The following is a 27,065-nucleotide window of genomic DNA, read 5'->3' on the forward strand; positions in this document are numbered from 1 at the left end:
AGCATACACTTTGTATTATCGCAATGCATGATTTCCATGTGTTTTGCATTTGGAGGAAGAAACATGTGCATAGATTTGCAGATGTGATGAACGGGCGCTAAACCTGTCTAAATTAAACTGTCTCTGAATCAACTATATGCAAGTGAGAGAAAGAAAAACAAATGAAAAATTCTCTCCAGAGATCATTTGGAGACAAAGAAAGATGAAAGAGAGGAGAAAGAGCAAATGCATTAATTCACTGACAAATCAAGACTCATCAAACATTCGGTAACTTTGAATCACTATTATTCTACTTATCAATTTTAAGGTATTGACAACTACTTATACCTGTATATACAGACACATACTTGGCAAAAAAAAAAGATTTGGGTTGCTTATTAATGAACTTCATTTTCATGCCATATTTACAATAATATACAGGCACAGAGGTATGGAAAAAGGTTACAGTTCATTAAAAGAGTTCCTTAAAAATAAGGAAGGGTTTGGCTGAAATGGTTTAGGGGAGAAGGGACATCCCAGTCCAGTAAATCAATTAGGAAGAAAAATATTTTGCATTAATGTGGCCTAATTCTGGCTGTAAATAAACTACACAACAATCTAATCGCATTTTAAAACAAATATATTTAATCGGCAAATGTATCTGACAATATTTCGAATTGACAGCTACAAGATTAAAGGAAATGCCAAATTGCAGATCAAGTGGACTTAAGCAGAAAGGATGAAATGTTCATGGAACTTCGCTTTGCGTTAAACTCATTTGTGAAGCAAAAACTGGATGCAAACAGCTTGGATGCAACTCAAGGATATGGTAACAATAACAAGTCAGAGTTTAGCCAATTTAGCCAATGGCCTGGGTAGACAAAGCTTCTCATAGCAGACTGGCAGAGTGATGACTGCTTAACTTTGATTTACTTTGGAAAACAGCATCAGCTGAAATTATTGTTATCATTTTTACGAACTTCATTACAGCTATGAAAAGGATCGCACATCTGGTTCTACTTCTTTCAGGTCAGTGTTACTTCTTATATTTTAAGTGAGTCTAAATTATTTTAAATAAGGGTTTGTATTAAAAATATGTTGTAGTTCAGTCATGTCTCGGTTTCTCTGCTGTGTCCATGTCTGAAGAACTAAGACTAACAAGATCCCTGCAACCTTCTCCTTTGAGAGAAAATCTGTCACCACTCTTTCAGTTTATTTTATTCTGTTGTCTATATAGCATTTGCACCATGGAAAAGAACCATAAATACATAGATTCATCACACTGTGTACTTGTCAAACGGATGTCATTCATTTCTCCCGCAGGGCTGTGCTCTCTGTCTCCATGTGTCTCCCATTATCAGTACTTCTTAGCGAAAACTCCAAAAACCTGGTATGAGGCGCGAAGCTACTGCAGAGAGAACTGTTGGGACCTGACCACCATAGATGACTTGGGAGAGATGGAGACAGTTCTCACAGCTGTCAAGGGCAAATACAGTGATTCTGTATGGATAGGGCTTCGGAAGGGGACCACTCTCACCTGGCACTGGTCTCTGGCGGACAAACATTTCTACAAGGAGGGAGAAAGAAATTATTTAGTTTGGGGTCAAGAAACTTCTAACAACTGCGGTTATTACAAAAACGGGAAACTGTTTTCAGTTTCCTGTACTGAATGGGTATTTTCAATTTGCTTTGATGGTGAGTGTCATACATTTGCACTCTGGCATCACATATTCAAATGCAAGCAATTAAGTTTGTGTACTGTAGACACACACACACACATGCTCTACGTATTATACTTGCTAGTTTTACACACAGCAGCACAGCAGCAATGTTTTCTTGCACATGTACTGTACAGCTGTGGTGGCTATGCTATATGGCACTTGGAATCTGAGACATTAGGCTTTGTACAAGAACCTCTCGTATGATTTTTTTTTCTTAAGTGGCATGAACAAGTGATTTAAGAAAATTTCTGGCATTTAGAATTTTCTCTTAGACATGATATTCATGACCTGTTGTACGAGCCACAGTCTGTTTTCTCCACAGGGGGACTTTCTGCTAACTAAAATGACAACCCCGTGTCCTGGAAACTACATTTATATGCAACTAATTTGCAACACCAAACACATTTTGTTGGAAATGCAGTTACGACCGAATTAGGTTTCCTTTTAACATAATGAGGATGTGCTTTAAATTTGTGTACTTGGCAAATCGCAAAGACGCTGATAATGAACGTATCAGAAAAATGTTCACAGATCTTTTAGTTTTCCACCAAAATATCTCATCTTGCAGTATAATTTCCACCAGTAGTGACAAGTATTATTCATCTTTTTATAGTCTCCTTCTCTTGACCTGCCTCTGATCTGAGTCAGAGTTCACTTTACTTTAGGAAAATCTTTTCTAGCATCTAACTTCATGTCCAGTTGTACCTGCTTCATTTCTGTCACGGTATGCCACTAGCCTGGGATTTCTCTCTTTTCTTAAATTTTATTTAGGAACTAAACTTGGTAGAGAACAGTATGTTCTCAATACAGATATGATGAAGTGGACTGAGGCTCAAAATTACTGCAGGACACATCACACAGACCTGGCCAGTGTGAGGAATGCGGTGGAAAGTCAGATCATTCAGGAAGTAGCCGGTGACTCGCGGGTGTGGGTTGGCCTCTTCAGAGACCCGTGGACATGGTCGGACCAGACTTACTCTTCACTGAGATACTGGGAAGCAAGCAAAGAAATTTATACGGAACTTTCTGGAACTACATGTGTTGCTTTGCTTGAAAAGGAGTCTGGTAGATGGGGGGAACGACCATGTGATGAAAAGCATCAGTTCCTCTGTAACTGTGAGCAAACCTCTTCATTTAGCTTCTTTCTAACTTGTCTCTGTTTGGATGTCAGCTCATAATGTAAAGTACTTGTAATTTAACAGTGCTGATGTTCCTTTGCTCTATGATAGAAATGTGATAAATCAGCAGGTGACACCAACAAATTCGTACCTGTATGGAAATTCAGGAAATTTAGATTTTAGAATAAAAGATAAACTGCTCAGTTTGCATCCTACTCTGTCATGATGGATGTAATGAAACGTGTGTGTGTGTGTCTGCCTTTAGGTCCCACTGTGAAGTTCTTCAAAGTGAGGATCAGCTCACAGGACTCATCGCTGGAGCTAAATAAAGTACAAGACGACATCTTAAATCGAGTGAGTCAAAAGTCACATTTGGATACAAGATGATCCAAAATGAACAGATGAGATTTGCATTTGATTGAACGTAGCCACATACATGAATCTCTGTTAGCCAGATCACAAATCTGAGTGCAGTCCATCTCAGCTTTGGAGGCTACAGGCAAATAAACAAGTCTAGAGGGTGATGCTTATGAACATGAAGCTGTTCAGTAACCACCAAAGGTGCCAGAAGAAGAAGAATTTGTGCACTTTGATTGTTTAAAGCAAGACTGTAACTGTACCACAAGTGGTAATTACAGAATAATTATAATTATTTAATTGTAATTAATTGAATTCAGATTTAATTTGCTTTCATCATATTCTTGAGATGTCATCATTATGTGACTTGACCTGATTCAAATGTTGTGTAACAGTGGCTCAAACAGAGAATCAAGCTGATGCAGAAATGTCTCTTAAACATCTTTTGTTTCTTTTGCCATTTTCATTTCTCCTCTCAAAAATCACAGTCTCGTTTTATTTCAAGATTTAACAGTTAGCACTAGCAGGTGGTTAGCAAACAACCATAAACACACGGAGGAATTATATTTATGGACTAAAAACGAGATAAAACCTTCACCATCGTCCATACAGACTACATGCTAATGACTCTCTAAGACAGTTGTGTGGCAGGTTCACTTTCTACATGTGAAGCAATGTACACTGTATCAGTAAGTATGTAGCATGGAATTGGGACACACAGCCAGTATAAACCATATTTTTGTGATATTCTACTGTAAATATTCCTGGAAATACACATACAACCAGTAACGTTTTTATTTAATTCACTGATTCTTTCCGTCTGTTCCTCAGATCAACGAGAAGCTGAGGAGCGCAGGTGTGACTGGTGTCACATTAAGATGGAAAAAATATCCTGATGAAAGAGTTTTTATCAAGGAGCCTCACCAAGGCGCTTGAAGAAAGAAGAATCAGAGGCAGATCTACTGGGACTCATAGCAAAGTCAAACATGAAACAAAACAGTCAGCCAGAGATTTCCATAGTACAAGGCATCACTAATCTGCTTTCATGTTAGCCCTCACCTGTGACACTGACAATGACTGCGTGTTATATAAAAGCTACTGTGACCCCTTTCTTGCTTTATAGTATTTGTTGTTGTTGCTTGTCTATGCATGCTCAGGCCTCTGTGTCAGAAAACATCTGTAATCACAGTCAGAGAACCTCCTTTAATGGGAATACTATATATATTGTCCTGTTTTATTCTCCATTGATTTGCTAGTGCTGGGCCTGCTAATTTCTCATCTTAAGATATGTTTTCACTTTTATGCTGACAACACACAGCTGTACTTATCAGTCAAATGCTACCGATGTAAAGGAGTGGAGGTCTCAAAGCTTCTCGCTGGCTGTATATGAGGATAAAACTGAGGCACCACGCGACCCTCAAAAGGACAAGTGGTGTTCTTTGTTATTTATTTGGATTTTATTTTTGTTTTTTGTTATCATGTTATCACACTAGTTTGATGCTTTTAATGTGAAGCACTTTTGTTTTTAAAATTGCTGTATAAATAAAGCTTTTGAATAAAGTTGAATAAAGTACAGGGCGTTACTGTACTTTCATTACTCTCTTACATATTTGCAATATAATGTGGTTCATGCTCTGCTTACTTCATAATGGTTCCCAGCAACAAAAACATTTGCTCCTTTTTCCACACAAAAGTCAAGTTTCACGGAGTTGATTAAACAATAAATGAAACTAGAAGTACTGCATGGCGGTGGTATCCCTCCGCGCGTTTGTAGCAGATGTAGACGTAGAGGTTATGAGTGTTTTGTAGTGATAATGGCAATTTTTGGGAAGGTTAGTGTCGGGTGTTCACAAGCAAAACTTACACAAGATCATAGTGGCCTTCACCACCACCCATATCCGTTGTGTTTGGTTGAGGAATCAAACTATTTTTAACAAAGCAGATGGCTACGTACTTCCATGTATACAGAGGACATCAGTTGAGTGTTCAGTCCTTAAATGTGGTGCAGGACACATTTGCGTATACACTGCTAAAAGAAGGTGGCCACATGGGACCCAGACCACCTCTGTATGTGGTCTGAGTGGTCGGCTCTCAAATGCGTCCCCAGTGTGTCTTGGGTGCACTCACACCTGTATTTAGAGATGGCTGCTTGTCATGCCAGGTCTGAGCAGTGCCTGTGCCTCATGTCTCTCCGTCCGATGCTCCCATGCAGTTTGAAAACCATTAAAAATAATAACAAAACACCCAGATCAATTCTTACCCTCATGGAAGAATAATTATTCAACAGTTCCATCTGACCACAATGGGTATCAGCATTAAGAGTTCACCTTTAGTTTGCCCTTCAATTGCATTAGCATGGTTTCCAGTGTTTACATATGTTTTACATAATGAGGAAGAAATATCTGTGCAAATAGGTCATCCTGGCGAATACACGCTGAAACCATTTCTGAATGAAATAAAGGCTCTTGGACACCCATGTATGCAGCCAGTCACAACACTGCACTCATTGCTGAGACTGGACCAGTTCTTGCACGCCCTTCTGTAATAACTGCAGAGAGTAAACCAAGAAAAGAAAGACATTTTACAAAATAAAGGTCAGTTGGAGATTAATACACAGGCAAAAGGGGAGGAGCCAGAATCTGTGAACAGACCCTGACACGCCAAACACTGGGTAAGTTTCTTCTACATTCTCATGATTCTCACTCTTTTTTCCAGATCTCAACTTGAATCTTTATCATTCCTGCAGGCATTAACACACAGATCCGACATTGCGTAAAAGCCATTTAGTACATATAAAGATAGAATATAAAAAATAAAATAAAGGCGTTAGAAAATACATAAAAACAACAGTATATCAAGTCAAAAAGAGAAACACCCTCATTAAAAAGCCATAAATAGAGCTGTTTGCTAGAAAGCTAAAACAGTGGAAGAGCAGGAAGAAACCCCAGTTTAATGCACCTCCACGCTGGCTGTTCAGACTTCAATTAAACTATTTCATGATTTAATCACTTTTTTTAAGGTAACACTTGGAGTAAAACAAGCCATTGACAATAATTTTGCATCAGCAACTTCACGATTGAAATGTGTGTAAAATCCTAGGTTAAGCAGTAGAGATGAGATGTGAATATGAGTTAAAACTTCAGGTTTAATTCACAATTTAACTATTAACTTACCAGTCAATGACAATTAACTAAAATTTTGAGTTGTGGACAACGCACACATTTCATTGTAAAAGGAAATCTAATGTAGCTCTGGGGTACAACAAAACTGTGGTTATTGATATGAGTATGAAGAAGTAAATCCCCTCATTTTTATGAACTTCATTACAGCTATGGAAAGGATCGCATCTCTAATTCTACTTCTCTCAGGTCAGTGTTACTTCTTATATTTTACGTGAGTCTAAATCTGTTCTGCACAACATTTGTACCAGTGAAAAGTAGCATAAATATGTAGATTCACCACAATGTATACTTGTTAAATGGATGTCATTCATTTCTCCCACAGGGCTTTGCTCTCGGTTTCCATGTGTCTCCCACTGTCATTACCTCTTGGTGAAAACTCCAAAAACCTGGTATGAGGCACAGAGCTACTGCAGAGAGAACTGTTTGGACCTGGTCACCATAAACAACATGGGAGAGATGAAAAATATTCTTACAACTTTCGAAGGCGAATTCGATGACGCCGTGTGGATAGGGCTTCAGAAAGGATCGACTATGACGTGGCACTGGTCTCTGGCAGACAACGGTTTCTACAAGGAGGGAGAAAGAAGTTATTTCAAGTGGGATACAAAGCCGACTTACCACTGTGGGGCCTACCAAAATGGGCTTTTGTACGGAATTCCCTGTGATTCCTTACGGTATTCAATTTGCCTTGCTGGTGAGAGTGAAATCCAAAAATACACACACACGTACAGTAGCTGTGTTTCTAATGAAACGTAGTACAAATTTGAACCTAATTTTGAGAAAATCTGAGGGCAGCAGAAACAAGTTGTGAGCACAGTTTTGACATAACGTCACCAAAGTGGATACAGCAAACGTGCAGCAAACTTTTGCTTATTTACACTTTATTTTTGCTTCGGAGTCGTGTTCCTGATGAATGTGGGACCAACACTGACTCTGTTTTAGCTCAGTTTTTGGTCTCTGCCAGCTTCGGAGGGAAGTACCTGACTTCTCCAACGTCACTGAAAAGTCAGTTTCTCAGCGTATGTGCAGTAGAGGTTTCAAGTTCCCATATAACACACGAGTAAGCTGCTTCTTGCAAAACATGTTTTTGAGTTTAGGGGGACTTAAGATTTTCTAGATTTTAGGTTTTCTAGCCTTTGATAGCAGTTATGATATTTAAATGTTTTGCATGCATAAAAAATGAATTTGTTTAAGAATATTGGATTTTGTGGATATTGTATAACAACTAGGCTTTTTTCCCCCCTTTTTATAAAATACACACAAGGTCAAGATCAGTACGTTTTCACTTCAACAGCAACGGATTGGGCTACTGGTCAGGATTACTGCAGAACATCCTTCATAGACCTGACCAGTCTGAGGAATGATGCAGAGTATCAGATAGTCCAAGAGCTAGCAAGTAGCAATCCAGTGTGGATCGGCCTCTTCAGAGACAACTGGGAATGGTCAGACCAGACATACTCCTCGTTCAGATACTGGCCCTTGGATCAGAAAATCTGGAGTAACGTTACTGAAGAATGTGGTGCTATGTTGAAGAATGAGTCTGGAAGATGGGAAGGACTGCCATGTTCAGAGAAACACCCGTTCCTCTGCGAATGCAGTGAGCAGATATTTGATTTAGATTGTTTCTACTCTGTTTTGGCCAAAGCTTTTTCAAATATCATTGTAATTTCACATTGTTCCTTTTTCCCATGATGCAAATATGCTAAATGAGCACAAATTAACAAAATGCTTTGTGTGTGTGTGTGTGTCCTTATATTAGAGGCCCACTTGAGCTTCATTAAAGTCACCCCACAAGACTCAGCACTGGATGTAAATCAACCTTCAGTCCTAGAAGCCATTTTGAACAAAGTGAGTCTTACAGATCTTTGGATTAATTGTGCTAACCAGTGCAGTACAAAACGTGCTGTATGCCTGACTTTAGATATAAAAATATAAGAAAGTTCATGTGATTTCTTACATTTTAATCAGAAGACATTCGTCATTCAATAAAAATGAGAAACAACTGATACTGTAGAAGTGGAATTTTGGTCAGGAAACATACGTGTAATCATCAAACCATAATCAACTATTTACAGGAAGAATCAAATTATTATTTTATTTTTTTTCTAGCTGAAGATGGATCTGAACAAGACTGGGACTAATGGTCTTCAGCTACAATGGAGAAAGCAGCCAGATGGGAGAGTTTTTGTCAAGGACACTCGCCCAGATGACTGAAGGGAGAAGTTTAAAAACAACAACTCTGACTCTGAAGGGTCTAGATATAGTTTCCACTACAACGTATAAATATAAAAAGTAAAAGTCACAGAGCGCTTTACAAAGTTGAACAAGGACTGAAACATTTCAAGACTGCAGTGAAACAGATAATATCATTCAATTTAAAATAATACCAAAATGAAATGGAAGAAAAACAAACAATATAATAAAAGAATAAGACTGGTTGGTAATAATAATAGCAATGTGTTTACATTAAGGAAAAGTCTTTGTAAAAAGATACGTTTTGAGAAGTGATTTATAAGGTGACATTCATTCTGCAGGTCTCAGGTCTTCAGGCAGGGACTTCCAGAGCTGAGGGGCCCTGGCCCTGCAAAAGTCCAGTCTCCTTTTACTCTTGGGTCGGGGACAACCAGCAGAGCCCTGCCTGTCGAGCTGAGGATGCAATCTGTAGCTCTGTATTTCCCACAAACTGATAGAAGTTACCTTCATCACTGGTCTATAATGGGACACGATTTAGTGTATCAACTGCATAACAGTGGTTTTGAATATTGTGTTTATGTGTGATATGTCCCAGTAGCAGCATGCATACACAGAACAGCAGGCCAGTGGTGCAGCCTCAGGGGGAGACACCACAGGTCAGAGGGGAGACAGAAGAGCAGGCTTTAGTGACCACTACTGAAGAGGTTTAATTTGACATATGCTATTTTAACCAGTCTAGGGTTAGGGTTAGGTATGAAACTCATAGCACTGAAATAATTACAAGGGAGGCACTGTAACTGGTATGTGTAATGTGAATGTGAAAATGTAGTCCATGCAACAGAAGAAATACGTGAACTATGTATAAAATGTTATGTGTGTGTGTGTTTGTGTGTGTGTGTGTGTAAAAAATGTGATATGTAAGAAATATCCAGGTGTACATGGGGGTAGTTACCTAGATACATATTAAGGAATACTTATGATTTGTGGTTGTTTGTTTGTGTGTTTTTGTTAGTTTAGGGGACTGTAAAGAAATGAAATGTTTTGCTTTTTAAATTAGTGACACCTTGCTCTAAAAAAAAACCAAACACACAAAAAAACAAAAAAAATAAAAACACGTTTCCTCCATTATTATATTCAGTAAATCCATAAGCCTCTTTAATGCCTCCCTCAAAGAGAAGCTGTTACAAATCGCTGTTGATTTTTTTTTTTTTTTTTTTTTTTGATTGAAAAATAACTACGTTTTATGATATGACAACGCACTTTGTGAAAAAGCCATTCTGGTTTTCGCATCAAGGGTTTGCTGTGTCTTTAGCTTCAAATTGATTAGGATACAATTTACATCTGAACATAAATATAGATGAAAACTGGTATTTACACAAACATATCGCCTCTGCCAACATGTGCTCTGCTGTAAAGCAGTTTGAATGACCTTTATAGACTTTCGTGGAACGGATTGTTTCAGTCGAGGAACAGGTGGTGAATAACTCTTGTAACTGCGCCAGTTTTAAGAATTTGGCTCTAAGTTATCAATTTTGCCCTTTTATCTCTTACATAAATTAGTTAATATAGCCTATGAAAAAATATACGCGCTGCCGCTACAGATTTTAAGTTTTTTTGTTTTTGTTTTGTTTTTACTGTAACCCAGTACTCCCCTGCTAACAGGAAGCAGTGGTACATTCCAGATGACAGCTCGACCGGAGCTAGCCTTTATACCCGAGCATCAGCAGCCTGTTAGAGTTACGGAAAGCCTCAGTTTTATCAGGACTTACGCTTTTTATTCGTTCCCTTATTCTCTAATCTTAAACTGCTAATCACCGACATGTCTGCTCCTAAGAAGGGAGACTTGTCCTCAAGCGAAAAGGAATTGTTCGAGGTTATAACTGCAGGTAAGCCTGTTCGGCTAACGCTAATCCCTGAGGAAACTGTACTGCAGTTAGCTCCCGTTAGCTTCTGTGATAAGTCACATTTAATACAGAATAATGTCAGTTTGTCATTATTTCTTGCTCTGTAGTTGCTTTGTTAAATCATACCAGTTAATTCAATGGTTTGAGCGATGACAAGGCTTGGTTATCAAACAGCTAATGGTGTGTACATGGAGTAGCTTACTTCTGATAGCCTGCTGTCTTCAGCACCTCAACGTGCAGGATAAAATCATTTTTTAAAGAAGTTTCCACAAACGTCTTTTCATTGTAGATCTACAAAGGTATATATTATTATTATACAGTTGCATTATAATAGGTCAGTGACAGTATCTGCAATCTCAAAATAAAGAGATGGGTTTACTGTTTAGATGAACTGCTGGTAAAACTTGATGTTTTATTTATGCTGCAATAATATTGAGTTGTGTGCTTTTAGGAAATGTTCAAGAGGCCTCAAGGCTGCTGGGCTGTAAAGATGTTCGAGTCAACTGTCTGGATGAGGTAACTGAGCATTTCTGACAGGAGTCTACTCAGAACAGGCTGACACCTTTGCTAAGATTCATTTACATGCATTTGTAATTTCTGTTGTTCTGCACTCTCAGTTGGCAGTTATTTATGTCCACCTAGCTAAAACTAATACAGTCTTGTACACCAGTCCTGCAATAAATCCTCCCTCATGAAAGTTTTAATGCTCATTGTTGAACGACACAGTTTTAGGGATGTGGTGATTGTAGGCTTCAGTTTGTGACGCTGTTGAATTGTATTGCATATAAACTGAACTGAATAACCTTCCTGTAGGAGGATTTATTGCAGGACAGTTATATTGGACCTACGTGGACCTATTTAAACTACCAGCTGAGAGTATTTTCATGGGTTATAACATTTTCATATGTTTTCTGCATCAAACAACCTGGCAGGTTTTATAAAGCTCATCTTGTATTTCTCCTTGGGAAAATCATTAGTTTGCATATATGTCTGGAATCATCAGCATAACAGGTTTCGTGTAAGAGAAAACACGATGAGATCTTTTGGCAAAGCTCTTCCTTTGTTCAGTGACATATGTGTGAGACAAGAGGACTCGTGAGTCAATACACTGAAGAGCTTTGGAGGAGGTTCTTCCTTCTTTGTGTCACTCTTTATGTCCACCTGTCAAAATCAGGTGTTTGAAACAGATGTTCAGTTAAGTAGTGAAAGCTGTGTGAGAAAACAGGTCTTCCTGTTTGTGACAAGCCATCTATACAGTTACTTGTTAAGTGTTAGCAAGGTGCAACGCATGTAAAGATGAAACAGTTAACTGATCAGTCGTTAACAAAAATTTATTTAACAAGCATTTTGAGAATGGAGTGTGTCAGTTTTCATTCTCTGATTCCAGCTTCTCTAAAGTGAGTTGGTGCGTTTCTCTATTTCATATCATTTATAGTAGAAAATCATATAATAATGTAAACTGATTATCTTTGGGTTTTGGACAGACAAACATTTGAAGGCACTGCCTTGGACAGTATCCAATATATGGGATTACAGAAGTGTTTTTATTTGTGGTTTTAATAAACACATTTATATTCATCAGTAAATTTCGTTTATGATTTTTGTAGTAACGATTTTGTTTCCAGGTTTTTCTGAAGTGCGTGTGAAATGGTCCGTGTGAAGTGCACAGTATCTGTCAGCCTTTTTTGTCTCGTCCACAGTATGGGATGACCCCTCTCATGCACGCTGCGTACAAAGGAAAGGCAGACATGTGCAAGCTGCTGCTGCAGCACGGGGCAGATGTGAATTGCAATGAGCATGAGCATGGATACACAGCGCTGATGTTTGCTGGCCTCTCAGGTAAGCCATGAGTGTAACAGGTGAAACATTTAGGAATGTTAGATCAGAATTAAAAGTCCCATCTCTGTTGTTTGGGGAAAGTCCCTCCGTGTGTTGTGACTTTGCTTCCTCTGTGCCTGCAGGAAAAACTGATATCACATGGATGATGTTGGATGCGGGGGCAGAAACAGACGTGGTCAACTCTGTTGGAAGGACCGCCGCACAAATGGCCGCCTTTGTTGGTACGTCTGGGCGTGATGTGTCCTCACTCGCGCAGCAGTCCAGTGGTTTAAAGACTGACTGAATGAACGCTCTGACCAAATCAGAAGCTAGTGTTTCTAAGCTTGGGTTTGTTCACTTGTTGGTCTGCTGTTACACTTAAATAGCATGTAACTTGCTTTGACTAAACATGAACATGTGACCGATAGTTCATTCATGTTGAAAAACGTTTCCCTCCTCAGGGCAACACGACTGTGTCACGGTGATCAACAACTTCTTTTCGCGTGCCAGACTGGATTACTACACCAAGCCCCAGGGTTTGGAGAAGGAGCCCAAGCTGCCGCCCAAACTGGCCGGACCCCTCCACAAGATCATCATGAGCACCAACCTGAACCCTGTTAAGGTAGGACACTGCTGGTCGGGGACTGTTGATTTGAATATGATATGTTAAACAGACAGCGTCTACATCGCATCATTCAAATAACCCAAACTTTAGTATTGTCTTTGTCGAGTTCTGAAAAACTACAAATGGAACATGAGAAGAATTTCTTGTCTTTTCCAGATGGTGATGCTGGTGAAGGAGAACCCGCTGCTGGCAGAGGCGGAGGCTCTGGACAAATGCCGCCGGGTGATGGAGCTCATCTGTGAGAAGTGCATCAAGCAGCAGGACATGAACGAGGTGCTGGCCATGAAGATGCACTACATCAGCTGCGTGCTGGGAAAGTGTGCCTCGTTCCTGAAGGACCGCGAGGACAAACTGGACGGACTCATCAAGAGGTAAAGCTGCGTGTGTGTGATGTTGAAGAATACCGTCTGAAAATCTGCTCATTACAAAAGTGTTGTGTCTGTTAAAGTGAGGAGAGGTGTTTATTGTTCTGTGCAGCTTTTAAAGCAGCTTTTAAAGGTTTTCAACATTTCAACAAGACAAAACTGAGAGGAGCCTGACTGAAGCCCTGCTGCATCTGTTCTGAACTTTCTTTTATCATGGTGACAGACACAGACATTTTCCCTAAAATCTCACTGATCTCTCTCCTGCAGTTTGCTGAAGGGTCGGGACAGCGATGGTTTCCCTGTCTACCAAGAGAAGTTTATCAGAGAGTGCATCCGCAAGTTCCCGTACTGTGACGCGACTCTGCTGCAGCAGCTCGTGCGGAGTATCGCTCCTGTGGAGATCGTGAGTCTGGATGAATGATCACATCACAGTAGATCTGAAAATCAGTGCTCTCAGTTTAGACTTGCAAATGATTGATGAAAAACGATTCACTGGCGTCTGCTGGAAACTGAGAGCTCCCCTCTGAAAGACAGAATTTGCATTGGATTTGAATAAAAGCCTCATCTAAATGTCAGACTTTGTTTTACCTTTAATTCTCTTATGCTTCTCTTATTTTCAGGGTAACGACCCCACAGCTCTGTCAGTGCTGACTCAGGCCATCACGGGCCAGGTCGGCTTCATGGACGCAGAGTTTTGCACTTCCTGTGGGGAGAAAGGAGCCGAGAAGAGATGCTCCATCTGTAAAATGGTCAGAGTCAAAACTACAGCAAGATATCAGTACCTGCACCTTCTCAGCAGAAAACTGAGTTTCCCTTATAAAACCATGAAGATCTTACAGAGCTATTAAAATGATGTTTACAGATATTTGTGTGTCATTGTGAACCTTCTGCAGAATTATCTTTTATCTACAAAAGATTATCTTTGTGTTCCACAAAGCAGCTGTGTATTGTGCTGCTTTTCTTCTCGTCTTGATTTATTTTCATGGTTTAACTTGAGGTGAAATTGCTTTTATAGTTTCTTTAGGAAAGTTTGGCCTCATCTGCTGGTATTTCTTCTGAAATAAAGTAAACTTTGTGTTTTTCTTTCACCAGGTGATCTACTGCGGCCAAGCCTGCCAGAAGATGCACTGGTTCACCCACAAGAAAGTTTGTAAGAAGCTCCAAGAGAACAGGGAGAAGCAAGAGGCAGAATCGGCCAAACTGAGGATGCAGCAGAGCAAAGGTACTTCATCCATCTGAGACACACAATATGAAACAGGTGAAATACTGCAACAGGGTGATCATTCGTCTGGCACGAGCAGATTAGCTGGGGTGTTTTTCAGTGCTTTTTTATTTTAAACTGCACTGATCAGTGTTGTCGCACAGCGAGAAACATAAAAAACTAAAAATGCGAGGTCACAGTAACGTGTTTGTGTTTCAGAGGAGAGTACAGCTTTGCAGGAGGCCACAGACTCCATACAGGAGCTCTCAGTGGAGGCCGACAGCGAGGTCGCTCCCTCAGACTCTCCAGCAGAAACCTCAAACCCCACGTCTGTCCCAGCTTCTGACAACTGAGGAACATCCGACAGTCGTCGTTGGCATCGACCTTCTCCAGAACACATCCATACTCCACAGACACAGACTGAAAGCCAGACAAGGACTGGTCCAGCAGGAGAGAAGGACCCATATTTATTATCGACCTTATTATTGTCTGTCGCCAAGGCAGGGGGACACTACAGCATCCGAGTAAGGTTTGTGCCACAGCGGTCATCTATCTGGTCATTTTTCTATGTTCCTTTTTCAGATGACTTTGTCATATGTGAATGTGAAAACTGCGTAGGCTGATACGTGTGTGTGTGGTAGAGGTCAGTGGGAGGAGCTGTGGGGAAAATGTGAAGAACTGTCGGTTCGCATCCACGATGGAACGAAAATCTGCCTTAAGAAACTGTAGCTACCTGCGTGGGGAAGAAGTGACTGTGTAGCCAATCAGAGCTGTTGTTTGCAATGTACTTGATTTGTTATTGGGACGTTGTTTTTTTTTTTTTTTTTTGTACTGATAACGTTGTGGTAGATTGTGAGTAGGTAGCACGGCTGCACAATATTGACCAAAAATGTATATTTTTAAATATGAATGACATGAACATGAATTTATTTTTAGTGTATCATGAAAGACGATATTAATTCTCAGGATTTTCCAAACTGTAACTGAATGAAATTTTCTTTTTTTCCCTCAAAATGCCACATCATCTGTTGACCAAGTATTGTTGTACACGGCACAAAACAACACCATGTTCCAGGCATAAAAAAATCAGTGATGTTCCTTCACGTGTGACGCAGCCTGAGTGGACAGAGAAGCTGAAGGTAAACAGTGTTTACAGTGAGGCTTTGTTTGCCCTGAATAACCTTCAATAAGTCAAATAAAGAGCGTCCTCATCATTTTTTGGCCGTAGATTTTCATGTTTTACCAGCATATTCTTCTCTTTTCTACATCTCAGATGTTTATTCTCTCTGTAGAGAATAAACGCAGCATCCCAGCAACATGTCCTCTTTTTCATAGAGGTGATGATTTAACCCTGGTAATTGTTGAGGCTCAAGTAAATACTTGAAATATGAAAGTAGTAACTGAGTATATAGTGGCCTCTTAATAATCCACATTTCTTTCCTGATGATTTTGGACTTGTCCTTAAAGGGACAGTTCACCCAATATTTTTCCTCATATCCCTAGCTGCATCCTTCCTCCTTTTTTTTTCAGTTTAAAATGCTGGTGTTTCAGCTGCTAAGACCTCTGCTGCCACTCCAGTAAAACAAAGGCGTTTCTGTCTTGGTTCACTCTTCCTGCGATTCAGCTGAAGTGTCTTATTATGAAAGGAACATCCTGTTTGGTTTTTCTGGATTATTCACAGGTAGAGTATACTAATGGTAACAGAGCATTTTGAGCAAACTACAGAAAAGCGATGCAGTGGGACACGTTTCACACTGCGTTGTGTAATGACTGAGGAAATAAGAAACACAAATTTCTGAGAAGCCAGTTGCCGTTGTCCTCTCCTCTAGTCGTCTACTGTATTCGTCTGCCAAAGGCCACAGACTGGAGGACGCGATGACTATCCAGGTTGTACATCTGGAAGCACCTCCTCCTCTCTGCTGGCTTCACCTCTGAGCACAGAACACAGACACTGCACTACTGAAAACTGTTTGTGTGAAAGGTGACAAGTTTGTGTAGGACAGTCAGTGTTTGTCCGTCTAAATGTCTTCATGTTTTACCTTTCCTGTCTAAGACTTCAACAGAGGGCAAGCAGTGCATCACGTGGTGGCGATACCCAGGTTCATGGGAGATGGGATTGAGGAAAAAAGCTGCAAAAAAAAAAAGTCCTCAATTTTAAAAGAAAAAAAAATCTAAGAAAATACAGTCACATTGCGCCATCTACAGGCTGATGTGAAAACTAGTGGACTTGTTGGATAAACAGTGTTTCTCAGACACAGGATGGTGCTTTCCTGTGACGGCTGTGTCACATCACTCACTGACAGATCGGAGCTGCTGCATCCTCCTGAGCTCGTGCATCGTGTCCTCCAGTCCTCTGATCTGGTTGTTGTGAAGACAAAGTAATCGCAGGCAGGTCAGGTGATTTAGGGCCCCTGAGTGAGAGAGGAACACTTCAGATAAACACAGATCTCTGTTGGTTTATTCATTCAGGGAGCTTAAAAAAGAAAACAAACATTTTTGACCCTTTTACTGCTCGACTGAGGTGATTCTTCACGATCAAGGAGGCAAGAACATTCAGAGGAGGATTAAAAATTCACCTTTAATCGACTTGATGATGTTATTGTGAAGGTAAAGTTCGGTCAAACAGCAGTTTAGGGAACGACAGCTGAGCTCTCTGATCTGAAAGAGTCAGAGCAGAAATAAATGAGTCTCAGCTCTTAAAAAAAAAAACATCCCGTTGTTGGTGTAAATGAAGCTTTACAGAAAATCACCTCGTTGTTATTCAGCCACAGCTTCCTCAGAAAGTGAAATCTTGTAAAGTCGGGGACACTGGTGAGTTTTCTGTTCAGAAAACGGCTCATTTTTAAAATTAAAATTATTCTCACAGCTTGTGACTCAGTTTTCAGCTGCAGTGAGACTCAGATAAATTTATTTTAAATGCCAAAAAAAAAATAGAGTCTGTCTTACTTTGAGGCGAGGCTGAGTTGGCAAACATCAGTGTCCCTCCTTATTCCACGCTCCTGCAGGAAGTTGTTTATATCCTGTGTAGAGAAGAAGAAACAGTTTCAGCGCTGAGATTGAAAACGTGTCAGTGTTTGAGATAAAGCTCTTCACCTTGCCCACCTCCATTCTCTGTCACCTTTGGATTTCCAGACCTGTCACACCTGTTGCCAGGAAACTCCTGTTGTGCTTGAAATCACAACAAACAAAAACTAAATCTCCTGTATTTAAAAAAAAAAAAGAAGTTTTTTTTTCTTTGGGTTTGACTTTCATTTATGGGTGATGGCAGCTTTAAGTTTTTTTTTTTTTTTTTTTTCTGTTTGTACAGATAAAAACCGACGTGTCTCATTGTTCATGTGCAGTGAAGGCAGATGTCCAGCAGAGGGGGATGTTTCACCAGAATTCACAGACGAGCAAGATCGACCGAGTGTAGTTTTCAGGTTTATTCACGGTGTTGCTCTTCGCTGTGCAGTGAGGTTCAGGGGGAAACAGCCAAAGTGTCTAAGGTTCAAAACTACACGTATCTCATTTAGTTTGTAGATAAACAGTAAAGGTGGTGCTGAGTCCATGACCTCTGTCTCAGGAAAATGTCCAAACTTAAAGTCCAGTTAAAATCACATCGTCAACACTTTCTGATGTCAATAAGAAGAGGAAATGTGAAATGTACTGTTGATAGTTTTTTTTTTATTATTATTAAAAGGAAGGAAGGAAGCAAGGCTTGTTGAAACATCAGAAATGTTCCTGCTGGTGTCTGCGTTTGATTGACAACAGCTGGCAGGCTGAGCTCCAGTGCACAGAGGGAGGACGACAGATAGGGGGCGCCATCAGGAAACCAAAACAACATAAACTAGAAACTTCTCCCTCTTTGGTTTCTAATTTTTTTTTCCTCACAGAACACAGGATTAGGTTTACAGATCTGACATACTAATTTCAGTTGGACTTTCAGTGACATGATGACGCCACCTGAGCCGGCTCCATGTGCCGATCAATCACAGGGGGTAACAGAAGCGACTGAGACACAACCCTCCAGCTATTGTTCGTCTCCTGTTGGGATCTTTTCCAAATTTTCTTTCTTGGCTTTGCTCCCAGTGTTGTGCATGCCCCTCCACCACCACCACCACCACCATCATGCTGCTTGTCAATATGCTATTAACCCAGCCACCTTTCATTTCCCATGAGGGTTAGGGGCAACTGAATTCCTGCTGCTGAGTTTCAGTGTGCACAGAGAAAGAGTCGGCTCTCAGCTTTCTGCCTCTTTACACAGTGGAAGCACAAAGGCCGGGGCCTATCATATTCACTGGTCAGAATTCATCTAACCCGGTCTCACAAGCAGCTCAGAGGGGCGTCGGAGTGTAAACAGTCTCCTGAGAAGAGCTGGCCTTGTTGTCCTTTATTTTCTCTCGGAAGTGGAGTGAATGAGCCTCTGGTGTCGCTGTTTGAGGTGAAAACAATAGAGAGAGGAAACACGGACAGAAACCAAGTGTGAAGGTTAATGACAGGCTGGGTTCACCTGCTGAGGAGCTGGTTTTTACTCTGCATTTACTCTGTATTTCAGAAGTTTGGAGGGAGATGTCTGCTAACTGGTTTACAACAGATATCATTAACTATGTTAGTTTGTAGGGTTAAAGGTAATATTAAGGAGAAAAAGTTTGATCCTTTATCTTCTACAGGGATCAGCAGCAGCTGAGGACGGTGTTGACTTCTGTCTTACAACAACGACCCGTTATTTTCAAAATTACCACACATTTTTCCTCATTAATTTCCATCCTTCTTTCCCCATCCATTCCTTCTCCATCTCTTGTTTTTATTTTCTTCTTTCGCTTAATATTTTTTCTGTATTTTCACTCATTTCCCCTTTTTCCTTATTTATTTCCTTCTTTCTTTCCTCCCTGTGTCTAACCTTCTTGTTCTCTTTCCTTCTGTCCTGTACAGTTTTCATTTTTTTTGTCTTTTATAATTTTTTTCTTTCTTTTCTTACTTTCCTTTCTTCCTGAACTGAAATCCAGAAAATAACCAACATTGGGTTAAATCTGGAGGGTACTCTGCTTTACTTCACTTCACTTGAGTTAAACTTGTGAATGTTTCTGTACTTTAAACTTTATTTTTAATACAGTTCTAACCCTGTGGTGTTGATTGACGTGAGCATTTCTTCCAAAACTGATCTGATAACGATAACCTTTCACTCAGAAAAAGACAAACACGACCTCGGGCCTACTCCGCTCTCCCTCATGAAACTGGACCACAGCCCTGAAAAAGTGCTGGTGCGATAATGAAACAGGCAGGTGATCTGCAGATCAGCTTTCATTCACACGAGCAACAATTAGTGTCTCTGCACGACGCCTCTTTTCAAATCAGTAAGACAAGCCTGGATTGAATGTTCCCCACAAAAGTAATTATATCTCTGCTTGTTTTGTACAGCGGACACACAAAGACTCCAGTTAGTCTGCGCACTGGAATCATCAGATGTGTAACTGACAGGGACTGAGAGGTGGGCAGAGGGAGGGTGACACATACAGACAGCAAATTACACACAGACAATATCAGCTTTCATTCCTGAATTCAGCGTGTGCCTGACAAAAGGCAAGTTGCAACGTGGAGAACACGAGAAACTAAAAACAGGAGGTAAAACAGGAGTTGGTGTCTCAAATCATCAGCTGTGTACACATGTGTGATTAATGCTACCGAAAGCCGGCGGTGAAAAATGAGCAAGAATCAGGGTCTGACACTCTGGACAGACGTCAGAGTTCAGACTGAACAATTTCAGGGGAAATTCAGCAAAAGTGTTCGGTGATTGATAACTTCTGCATCTGTTACCTGGTGAAGTTCAAACAAACAAGCCGTGAATGCGTCGTTGTTCAGCACTCGCACATCATTTGACCATGTTTGCTGAACGTGGGAAGGCCTTTGGCTGATATTTGGTACAAACTGTTTTCCATGTACACAATAAAAGTTGTTCAGTACAGATGAGTTCAGCTCTTCATGCCTCTCCAGGCTGCCTGAGGCACAGTTTGGATTTCACTCATGAGCTTTAATTTGCAAAGAGCTGAACATATACAACCAAATTTCATCTGGAAATATCGAGCAAAACAGCAAACATCCCTTCTTTTTTATGCAACGCTAACACCTGACATATCCCAGGAACTATTTAGAAATAACTTGCTATGAAATTTTGTACAAACATTTGTGTTCCCTGTGGGATGAGTGCTGCTGACTTTGGTGGCCCCCTGACTTTTCCTCTAGCGCCACCATGAGGTTCACATTTGCGGTTTCACAGAATCAGGCCTCAGCCCTGAATGTGCAGCGGGGATGTTTTGAGCACAGGAAAAGATTTTTTTTTTTTTTTTTTGCAAGCACATAAATTATATTTTGTTTTGTGTAATTATATTATTATCACTCACACAACCCAAGAACAGCAACAGCCACTAAAAGCTGAGGCTGTTTATTATCACTCAGCATCACAACATCATCCAGCCCTGAAGATTTACTGCAAACATTAAGAGGTGGAGGTTTCAAAACTCCAAAAATAGTTTACCCAAGTTAAGCCGTCGCATTCTGTATTTGGTCTCACAGCTGCATAAAGATCTGATTTAGGGCAGTTTTGGAAGCTGCCAAGTCGGGTTAAATTTAGATCCGGATTTTTGTTGCTATTCTTCGAACAAAGACTTTAATTCAGTTGCCTTTTAAAATATTTATGTAGCTTCAAGACTTTTTTTTTTGTTGTTCATTGTGGAAGAAATAATTTGTCCTTTCATGTGTTTTGACTTAATGACTGCAAATAGTTTCTGTCTCATTTAGTATGAAACAGCTACATTTAGATAACCTGAATATAGATGAAAAACTAAAGCTGACCTGGGATCTAATCTTGACTGGAAAGTAGTTTTCTTTCTACCAACAGTTTATTTATTATTTTTTTAAGTATTGCCTGTTTTATTTGTTCCCCAGAGTCTGGAAGAATGTATTATTCTAAGTTTCCACCCATTCCATGCAATCCATTCTGATTTTACAGTGATAAAGAAGTTTATGCTGAGCCAACTGAACGCCTGTCTTTATCTCCATAAAGGCTGGTGGACCACTGAACACCAAGAACTGCTGATAAAAGTCTTACGATCATCATTTTATCCCTGACAGAGTCATTACATGATATTTTAGTTTTATATGTTCATCAATATTTTCAATAAATTAAACCAAAGCATAAAAACGTGTTAATGTGATTAAAGTAAGCGAGGCCAATTACTCAGGCACTTAATCCTATCATCATCATCATCATCATGGATAGTGGCATCTTCTTCAGCATCCAGGATCAAGTTTAACTTTCCAAAATAAAAGCGCTGGGCGGGTTTATATCACGATCGTGCACCAATCAGAGTCTCCCAACAGAGACGCACCTGAGCAGCTGCCAGAGAGAGAGGCGGACCGTTTGTATAAAACCAGCGGGACAGAGAGGACGTTCGTGCAGTTCATCCAGCATCAGGCACCTTAAAGTCGGGTGTGTATCTCATTTGCAGCCGCTACACCCCCCCCCTCCTTCCCAGAGGCAACCATGCACCTGAGCGCGCACGAGTCGTGCCATTCCTTGGTCTTACTGTGCATCCTCCTGAGGAGTTGCCAGGCCTTCAAGAACGACGCCACGGAGCTCCTGTTCTCGCATGCGAGCGCGCCGGTGCCGGAGGTTCAGAGCAACGTGTCCCTGAACCGCGCTCGCACCGGGGGCAGGGGAGCGGACGGCGCGGCACACGACAGAGGCGGTGAGTGAGTGTGAGGAAGCGTCAGTGCTGCGGAGGACCGGAGGATGGGAATCATCACATGCTCCTGTGATATTTCTGTAGGGACCATAACCTGTGTGTGGGACTGTAGGATGAGTTAACAGTGACATTATTGTGCTTTTAGCTGCAGAACCTGTTCTATTTGCCGTGGCCCTCTCTTTGCAGTTTATGTAGCCAGAGGCGCAGGAGAGCCAGATAATGGACTGTTTAATTCCATTATCAGTTTTTTTTTTTAGTTTAAGTCTGATCTCTGCATCACTTAAAGACATTGTAGACTGCCTTATCACACAGCTTCTGTTTACAAAAAGTAGCCTAAATGCCTGCCATTGTAGAGTAAAAATCCCATGATGTGCAGTAAGGTCGCTGTAAACTTGCACAGACATTGCAGGCACATATCAGAGTGTGATCACCTCAGTGTCTCTGCTCCTGTATCATGACTCCCAGCAGAGACTATTTGCCATCACCACAGTGAACTGAGGCGACACCACTCAGTCACCTGACTGGCTGTTGCCCAGGTAGGGATGGGGGGGTGGGGGAGCTCGGACAGGCTGGGCAGCTGACCTGGTGTCAGTGCAGCTGAATGGTGGTGTTTGTGGCTCTGTGCTCGCCCACCAGCCATGAAGCAGGGGAGGCGAGTGGGGCGTGGGGGCAAGAGGGGTGGGAGAGAGAGGGAGAGATGGATTCTAGTCCCTGTTCATTCATCAAACACTGTGACGGGGGGGGGGGGGGGGCATTGTCACTGACGTGTATGCAGGTGTATGAATGGACCTGAGCTTGGGTTACAGTGGCAGGGATGGGAGGTGGGGGGGAGTGTTTGGAGCCTGCAGCAGAATAATGATGACAGTTATAGCTGCTGCACAGAAATAATCCCTCTGCTGCATTTAAAAAAAAGTTTTTCTTTTTTACAATGTGATAATTCCTCAACTTTTTGAAGTAGAAAGGTGAAGATGCTTGCCTGTGAGGTGCCAGAGGCAAAGGGGCTCATGACACTGAGTTACTGTGATATGCATTTTTTTTTGTCTTAATTCGTGATGAAGAGGAGATTCTAAATGGGGGTTGATGCTGTTGAACATATATTGAACATTCCTATAAAAACAAACTGCCACATTTGTTTCTCACACTGCTCATTCATTGTCTTTCCCCAGAACGAAGCCAAATTGGATGCAGAGAGCTGAGATCCACTAAGTACATCTCTGACGGCCACTGCACCAGCATCAACCCCATCAAGGAGCTGGTGTGTGCTGGTGAGTGTCTCCCAGCTCAGATGCTTCAAAACTGGATCGGTGGCGCCTATGGCAGGAAGTTCTGGAGTCGCCGGAGCAGCAACCAGGACTGGCGGTGCGTCAACGACAAGACCCGCACCCAGCGCATCCAGCTGCAGTGCCAGGATGGCAGTACGAGAACGTACAAAATCACCGTGGTCACCTCCTGCAAGTGCAAGAGGTACTCGAGGCAGCACAATGAGTCAGGCAACAAGTTTGAGGAGCCTGCTGTGTCGCCGCCGCAGCTCCTGCACAAACACAAGTCCAAGAGCAAGAGGAAGCTGGGGAAGAACCGGCTGAGTGAGAACTGGCACGAGACTGAACCCTGAGAGCCGGCAGACACACAGACTCACTCTGAATCCACCTAAACCTACAGGAGTTTTGTCTCAGTGATATTGAGAAACAACATCCAGAGCTCGCGGTTGTGGATTATCTCTCAGTGTGACTGGGACTTGATTTTCGTGAAGCTGGTTCCTCACTATGATGGAGAACTCCAAAGGGCATGCTAAGGACTTTTATTGACATTTTAATCCACGTGGTTAAAGATAATGTGAACAGACGTGGGGTGTACAGTCTGCAGAGCTTCACGGAGCCCTGAGCCAACCCACATTGTCCCAGATGTAGCCATGTGCATGTGTTCCTATATTCACTTTATACACAGATGGAGATCTGCCTGCTTAGGCACCAACACCAGTGAACAACACCAAACATCTCAAAAAATCTTGTGTAAATACTTGTACATATAGCAAATTCTTACTTGCCTTTTTAAGTATGGCCATGTGTATAAAATTTTACTATGTAAGATTTATGATGTATGATGTAATATATTTTCTATGGCAACATATAACGAGAAGTTTTACTCAAGTGGCATCTGTGTGGGTGAAGTCTGGAAAAGCTTCTTCATCATTCATTCCTGTTATAACTTTATACGAAATAAATATCACTTTTTATCACATGTTGTTGTTGGTGGAGACCTTTCCAGGTATGACAGAGTTTGTCCTGCAGGAGAGTTGACATTAAAAGTGAAATCAGGTCCTAATGTTATTTAAGACTCAATCACAAATCTAACCAGTCTGTTCATACTGTCTAAAAAAGACGGAGTGATGGAGAAAATGTTCTTTTATGGCAAAAATTACAGGACAGATAATGACAAAGATAATGACAAAATAAAATCACGAATTGCATGTGATTTAAGGATAATTTTGGCATTAGTTTTGCTGCAAATACCGAGTTTGCAAGGGCAGATTGTGGCATTGATATCCCGCGAGACTTGCTACAACAGGAAACTTTCTGCAGGGTGATAGGCTGAAATCACGCGAGAATCCTGACTTGGTGCACCTCGGAGCAGATACCGACGCTTCACTAACGATGCGTCAATTTCAATGACTTTTGCTTGAATTACACCGGAAACTAGTCATTTAAAAGTAAAGTTGAAAAAAAAAATTAAAACGTAACTGTAAGGCATTTCTCTTTAATGCAGTGCAGGAGAACCACCCTCCTAAAGTGTGATTTAATTAAGTTTCATTTCAGAGGCAAACAAGTCTTCTCTAGCTTTTCAAACATCTTAAAGATTTTACTGGCAAAACAAATAAAAGGCCATAAAATATAACTTACCACTTGCATCATTAATCATTACAATAATGTTGCTTTTGACACTGAAATGCAAATTACTGCAGTTATGTTTATTTAAGTAAAATTTACTCTAAATAATCCCTTTATAGGCTGTTTCCCCCCCGCCCAAATTTGGCATCACTGCCTTTATAAGTAAAAGACCTGAATACTTTTTCATAAACAAAGAACTGACTGCGATATGTACTCATGGATTTCTTACCAACTAACCAGTATCCGCTTTAAGTTTGTGGCCCCTCGAGGCAATACGGTACTGTGTTGGGAGGTTTATTTTGAAAGAACTCGGCGGAAGTGACGGCTTTACGTCTTGCGAGTCGACAGCGGTGTTTCCCAAACGTGCACCCACGCCGCTGCTGGTATCCCACCCCGCCCAGGTTATGGAAATGGACAGTTTTGGGAATGATCTGCCTTGAGCCCCCCGTCCCCCTCCCGTCCATGAATTGATAGAGATAAATCATAATAAGAATGGAGGGCGTTAACTGTGATCCGCACAGGCCCGCTCATCCCGGGATTTTCCCAGCCGGCGAGTGCGGGCAGAGAGACCACCGGGCGGCGGAACGCAGCGTGGACTTCCCGGTGTCTGTGGTTCTTCCTGCCGCCGGCACCGGAGAGAGAACCGGGCTACACACACCGAAACAGTTCTGCTCGTTTCTGGGTAGACCACTGATAAGCTTCACTATCCAGGCCTTCGAGAGGTAGGGAAAGATTGAAATAGGGTAATTAAGATGTTATAATACCTGTTTGTGAATAAATCCAGGTACAGGTGCAGTGACAGTTAGGACCTCCACCTCCTCAGATGCACTGTTTTTACATACTGGTCCAAGCTACTGGTGCTACTGGTACTAGAGACATGAGTGTTTCTATCAGTGCTGGAAAATATCTGAGTACATTTACTCGAGTACTGTAGTGAGGTACTTGTACTTTACTTCAGTACTGAGGACACAGCTCAAGCAGGAACAACAGTAAAGTGCTGTTACACTTCAGTGAATCAGTATTAACAATCAAAAAATGTCGGACTGAGTCAGAAATTACTGCACAGCGAGTTTACTTCTGATACTATTTTTTACTATTCTATTTTTTTTTTATTTTACTTAATGGCACCTCTCACTTGTTGAGAGAGAAGCAGCATTTCGATTTTTCTGTATGTCCTGCACAGTCAAAAAAAATTGACAGTAAAAATCTCTTGAACTTTTTTGATCTTTTTGTGTAGGGCTACTTTGTGTTTTTGGTTTGTTCTGGACTCCTACTGGTCTTCACACAACCTTGACGAATTCTGCATTGTTTTAAAGCTCTAAGTCTCCAGATTCTATCTGTTCAAAGCCCTTTTATGATCCTCACATCACTGCAACAGCTGGACATGGATTTGGTTCAGACCTATGGCTTTTGCTAAATAGGCAAGAAAATTACTTTTTTTTTTTATGCCAAAAATCATTTGAAACTAAAACGGCTTTCTTCTTTGCACAATTTTTTTGAGAGATTGATTAACGGTACAATACAGTTTGACCAAGTTATGTAACTGAATTATTTTGGTTCAATGAATGTGTGCGGGAACTCTTATATTGATGCTTAATGGGCCCAAAATGTGTCCAAGAAAGCCTGAAAAAACACTTTGCACCAAATGAGCAGCGTTCAGTGGAACGAATGCGATGCCATCCTGAAACGCAGTGTTGTTTCTTCCATCACTGGCAGGCAGACACCGATATTTTCAGCTGATTTCAGGCTCCGTGGCTATGATGAAAAGATGGATGTTTACACTCTGCTGTGATCACAGCCTGACCTTCATTATAACAACACATCAACAACCGGTGTTTATAGTCAGATGTGTCTCCTCTTAGCTCGTTGCCAGTGTTTACGTCCTATCAGGAAGCGAATGCAGCAACATCCTGGGACTAGAGAGAAGGGGATATACTGCCTGTGTGGCCCTGAGATTACTGAGGACGATAACCCAGAAGCGGAGGGTCAAAGGTCA

General features: G+C 41.1%; 5 protein-coding genes across 6 annotated transcripts in view; 4 read left to right on the forward strand and 1 right to left on the reverse strand.

Moving 5' to 3' along the window:
• Nucleotides 1–986: 986 nt before the first annotated feature.
• LOC121186294 (lectin BRA-3-like) lies at nucleotides 987–4,319 on the forward strand. The gene is made up of 5 exons (XM_041044984.1): nucleotides 987–1,008; nucleotides 1,303–1,674; nucleotides 2,472–2,816; nucleotides 3,084–3,172; nucleotides 4,007–4,319. The coding sequence occupies exons 2-5, from the start codon at nucleotides 1,437–1,439 to the stop codon at nucleotides 4,109–4,111; spliced, it is 777 nt and encodes a 258-aa protein (XP_040900918.1). The 5' UTR covers nucleotides 987–1,008; nucleotides 1,303–1,436; the 3' UTR covers nucleotides 4,112–4,319.
• A 5,923-nt stretch (nucleotides 4,320–10,242) lies between these two features.
• ankmy2a (ankyrin repeat and MYND domain containing 2a) lies at nucleotides 10,243–15,679 on the forward strand. The gene is made up of 10 exons (XM_041044712.1): nucleotides 10,243–10,436; nucleotides 10,906–10,970; nucleotides 12,155–12,293; nucleotides 12,416–12,514; nucleotides 12,734–12,894; nucleotides 13,054–13,268; nucleotides 13,530–13,665; nucleotides 13,883–14,011; nucleotides 14,355–14,484; nucleotides 14,683–15,679. The coding sequence occupies exons 1-10, from the start codon at nucleotides 10,370–10,372 to the stop codon at nucleotides 14,814–14,816; spliced, it is 1,275 nt and encodes a 424-aa protein (XP_040900646.1). The 5' UTR covers nucleotides 10,243–10,369; the 3' UTR covers nucleotides 14,817–15,679.
• LOC121186094 (leucine-rich repeat-containing protein 72) lies at nucleotides 15,662–25,854 on the reverse strand. Its single transcript, XM_041044714.1, has 5 exons — nucleotides 25,834–25,854; nucleotides 17,410–17,483; nucleotides 16,761–16,874; nucleotides 16,503–16,592; nucleotides 15,662–16,394 (listed from the first exon to the last, which is right to left on the reverse strand). Exons 2-5 carry the CDS (start codon nucleotides 17,435–17,437, stop codon nucleotides 16,297–16,299), a joined length of 330 nt encoding a protein of 109 aa, XP_040900648.1. The 5' UTR covers nucleotides 17,438–17,483; nucleotides 25,834–25,854; the 3' UTR covers nucleotides 15,662–16,296.
• On the forward strand, nucleotides 21,909–24,679 carry sostdc1a (sclerostin domain containing 1a). Its single transcript, XM_041044713.1, has 2 exons — nucleotides 21,909–22,187; nucleotides 23,351–24,679. The coding sequence occupies exons 1-2, from the start codon at nucleotides 21,983–21,985 to the stop codon at nucleotides 23,794–23,796; spliced, it is 651 nt and encodes a 216-aa protein (XP_040900647.1). The 5' UTR covers nucleotides 21,909–21,982; the 3' UTR covers nucleotides 23,797–24,679.
• Nucleotides 25,418–27,065, forward strand: part of crppa (CDP-L-ribitol pyrophosphorylase A) — a 37,785-nt gene continuing 36,137 nt past the window's right edge. For both annotated transcript variants that reach the window (XR_005894403.1, XM_041044711.1), the window contains exon 1: nucleotides 25,418–25,791. Coding sequence is in view for 1 of the 2 variants with exons in the window: in XM_041044711.1 (XP_040900645.1) it covers nucleotides 25,562–25,791 (230 nt within the window). In the remaining variant the exon portion in view is untranslated. The remainder of the gene's footprint in view (nucleotides 25,792–27,065) is intronic.

Source organism: Toxotes jaculatrix, chromosome 8 (genome assembly GCF_017976425.1).
Source record: "Toxotes jaculatrix isolate fToxJac2 chromosome 8, fToxJac2.pri, whole genome shotgun sequence".
Classification (NCBI taxonomy): domain Eukaryota; kingdom Metazoa; phylum Chordata; class Actinopteri; family Toxotidae; genus Toxotes; species Toxotes jaculatrix.

Bases quoted from the DNA above. Each gene is read 5' to 3' on its own strand.
- ankmy2a (XM_041044712.1), top strand. From the start codon at position 10,370: ATGTCTGCTCCTAAGAAGGGAGACTTGTCCTCAAGCGAAAAGGAATTG. The intron at 10,437-10,905 runs GTAAGCCTGTTC...GTGTGCTTTTAG, and splicing joins GTTCGAGGTTATAACTGCAG to GAAATGTTCAAGAGGCCTCA. The intron at 12,895-13,053 runs GTAGGACACTGC...TGTCTTTTCCAG, and splicing joins CCAACCTGAACCCTGTTAAG to ATGGTGATGCTGGTGAAGGA.
- LOC121186294 (XM_041044984.1), top strand. From the start codon at position 1,437: ATGGAGACAGTTCTCACAGCTGTCAAGGGCAAATACAGTGATTCTGTA. The intron at 1,675-2,471 runs GTGAGTGTCATA...AATTTTATTTAG, and splicing joins ATTTTCAATTTGCTTTGATG to GAACTAAACTTGGTAGAGAA. The intron at 3,173-4,006 runs GTGAGTCAAAAG...TCTGTTCCTCAG, and splicing joins AAGACGACATCTTAAATCGA to ATCAACGAGAAGCTGAGGAG.
- LOC121186094 (XM_041044714.1), bottom strand. From the start codon at position 17,437: ATGTTTGCCAACTCAGCCTCGCCTCAAA. The intron at 16,875-17,409 runs GTAAGACAGACT...TCTCTCACTCAG, and splicing joins CAACTCAGCCTCGCCTCAAA to GGGCCCTAAATCACCTGACC. The intron at 16,593-16,760 runs GTGAGTGATGTG...TTTTTTTTGCAG, and splicing joins GCAGCAGCTCCGATCTGTCA to CTTTTTTCCTCAATCCCATC.
- sostdc1a (XM_041044713.1), top strand. From the start codon at position 21,983: ATGCACCTGAGCGCGCACGAGTCGTGCCATTCCTTGGTCTTACTGTGC. The intron at 22,188-23,350 runs GTGAGTGAGTGT...GTCTTTCCCCAG, and splicing joins CGCGGCACACGACAGAGGCG to AACGAAGCCAAATTGGATGC.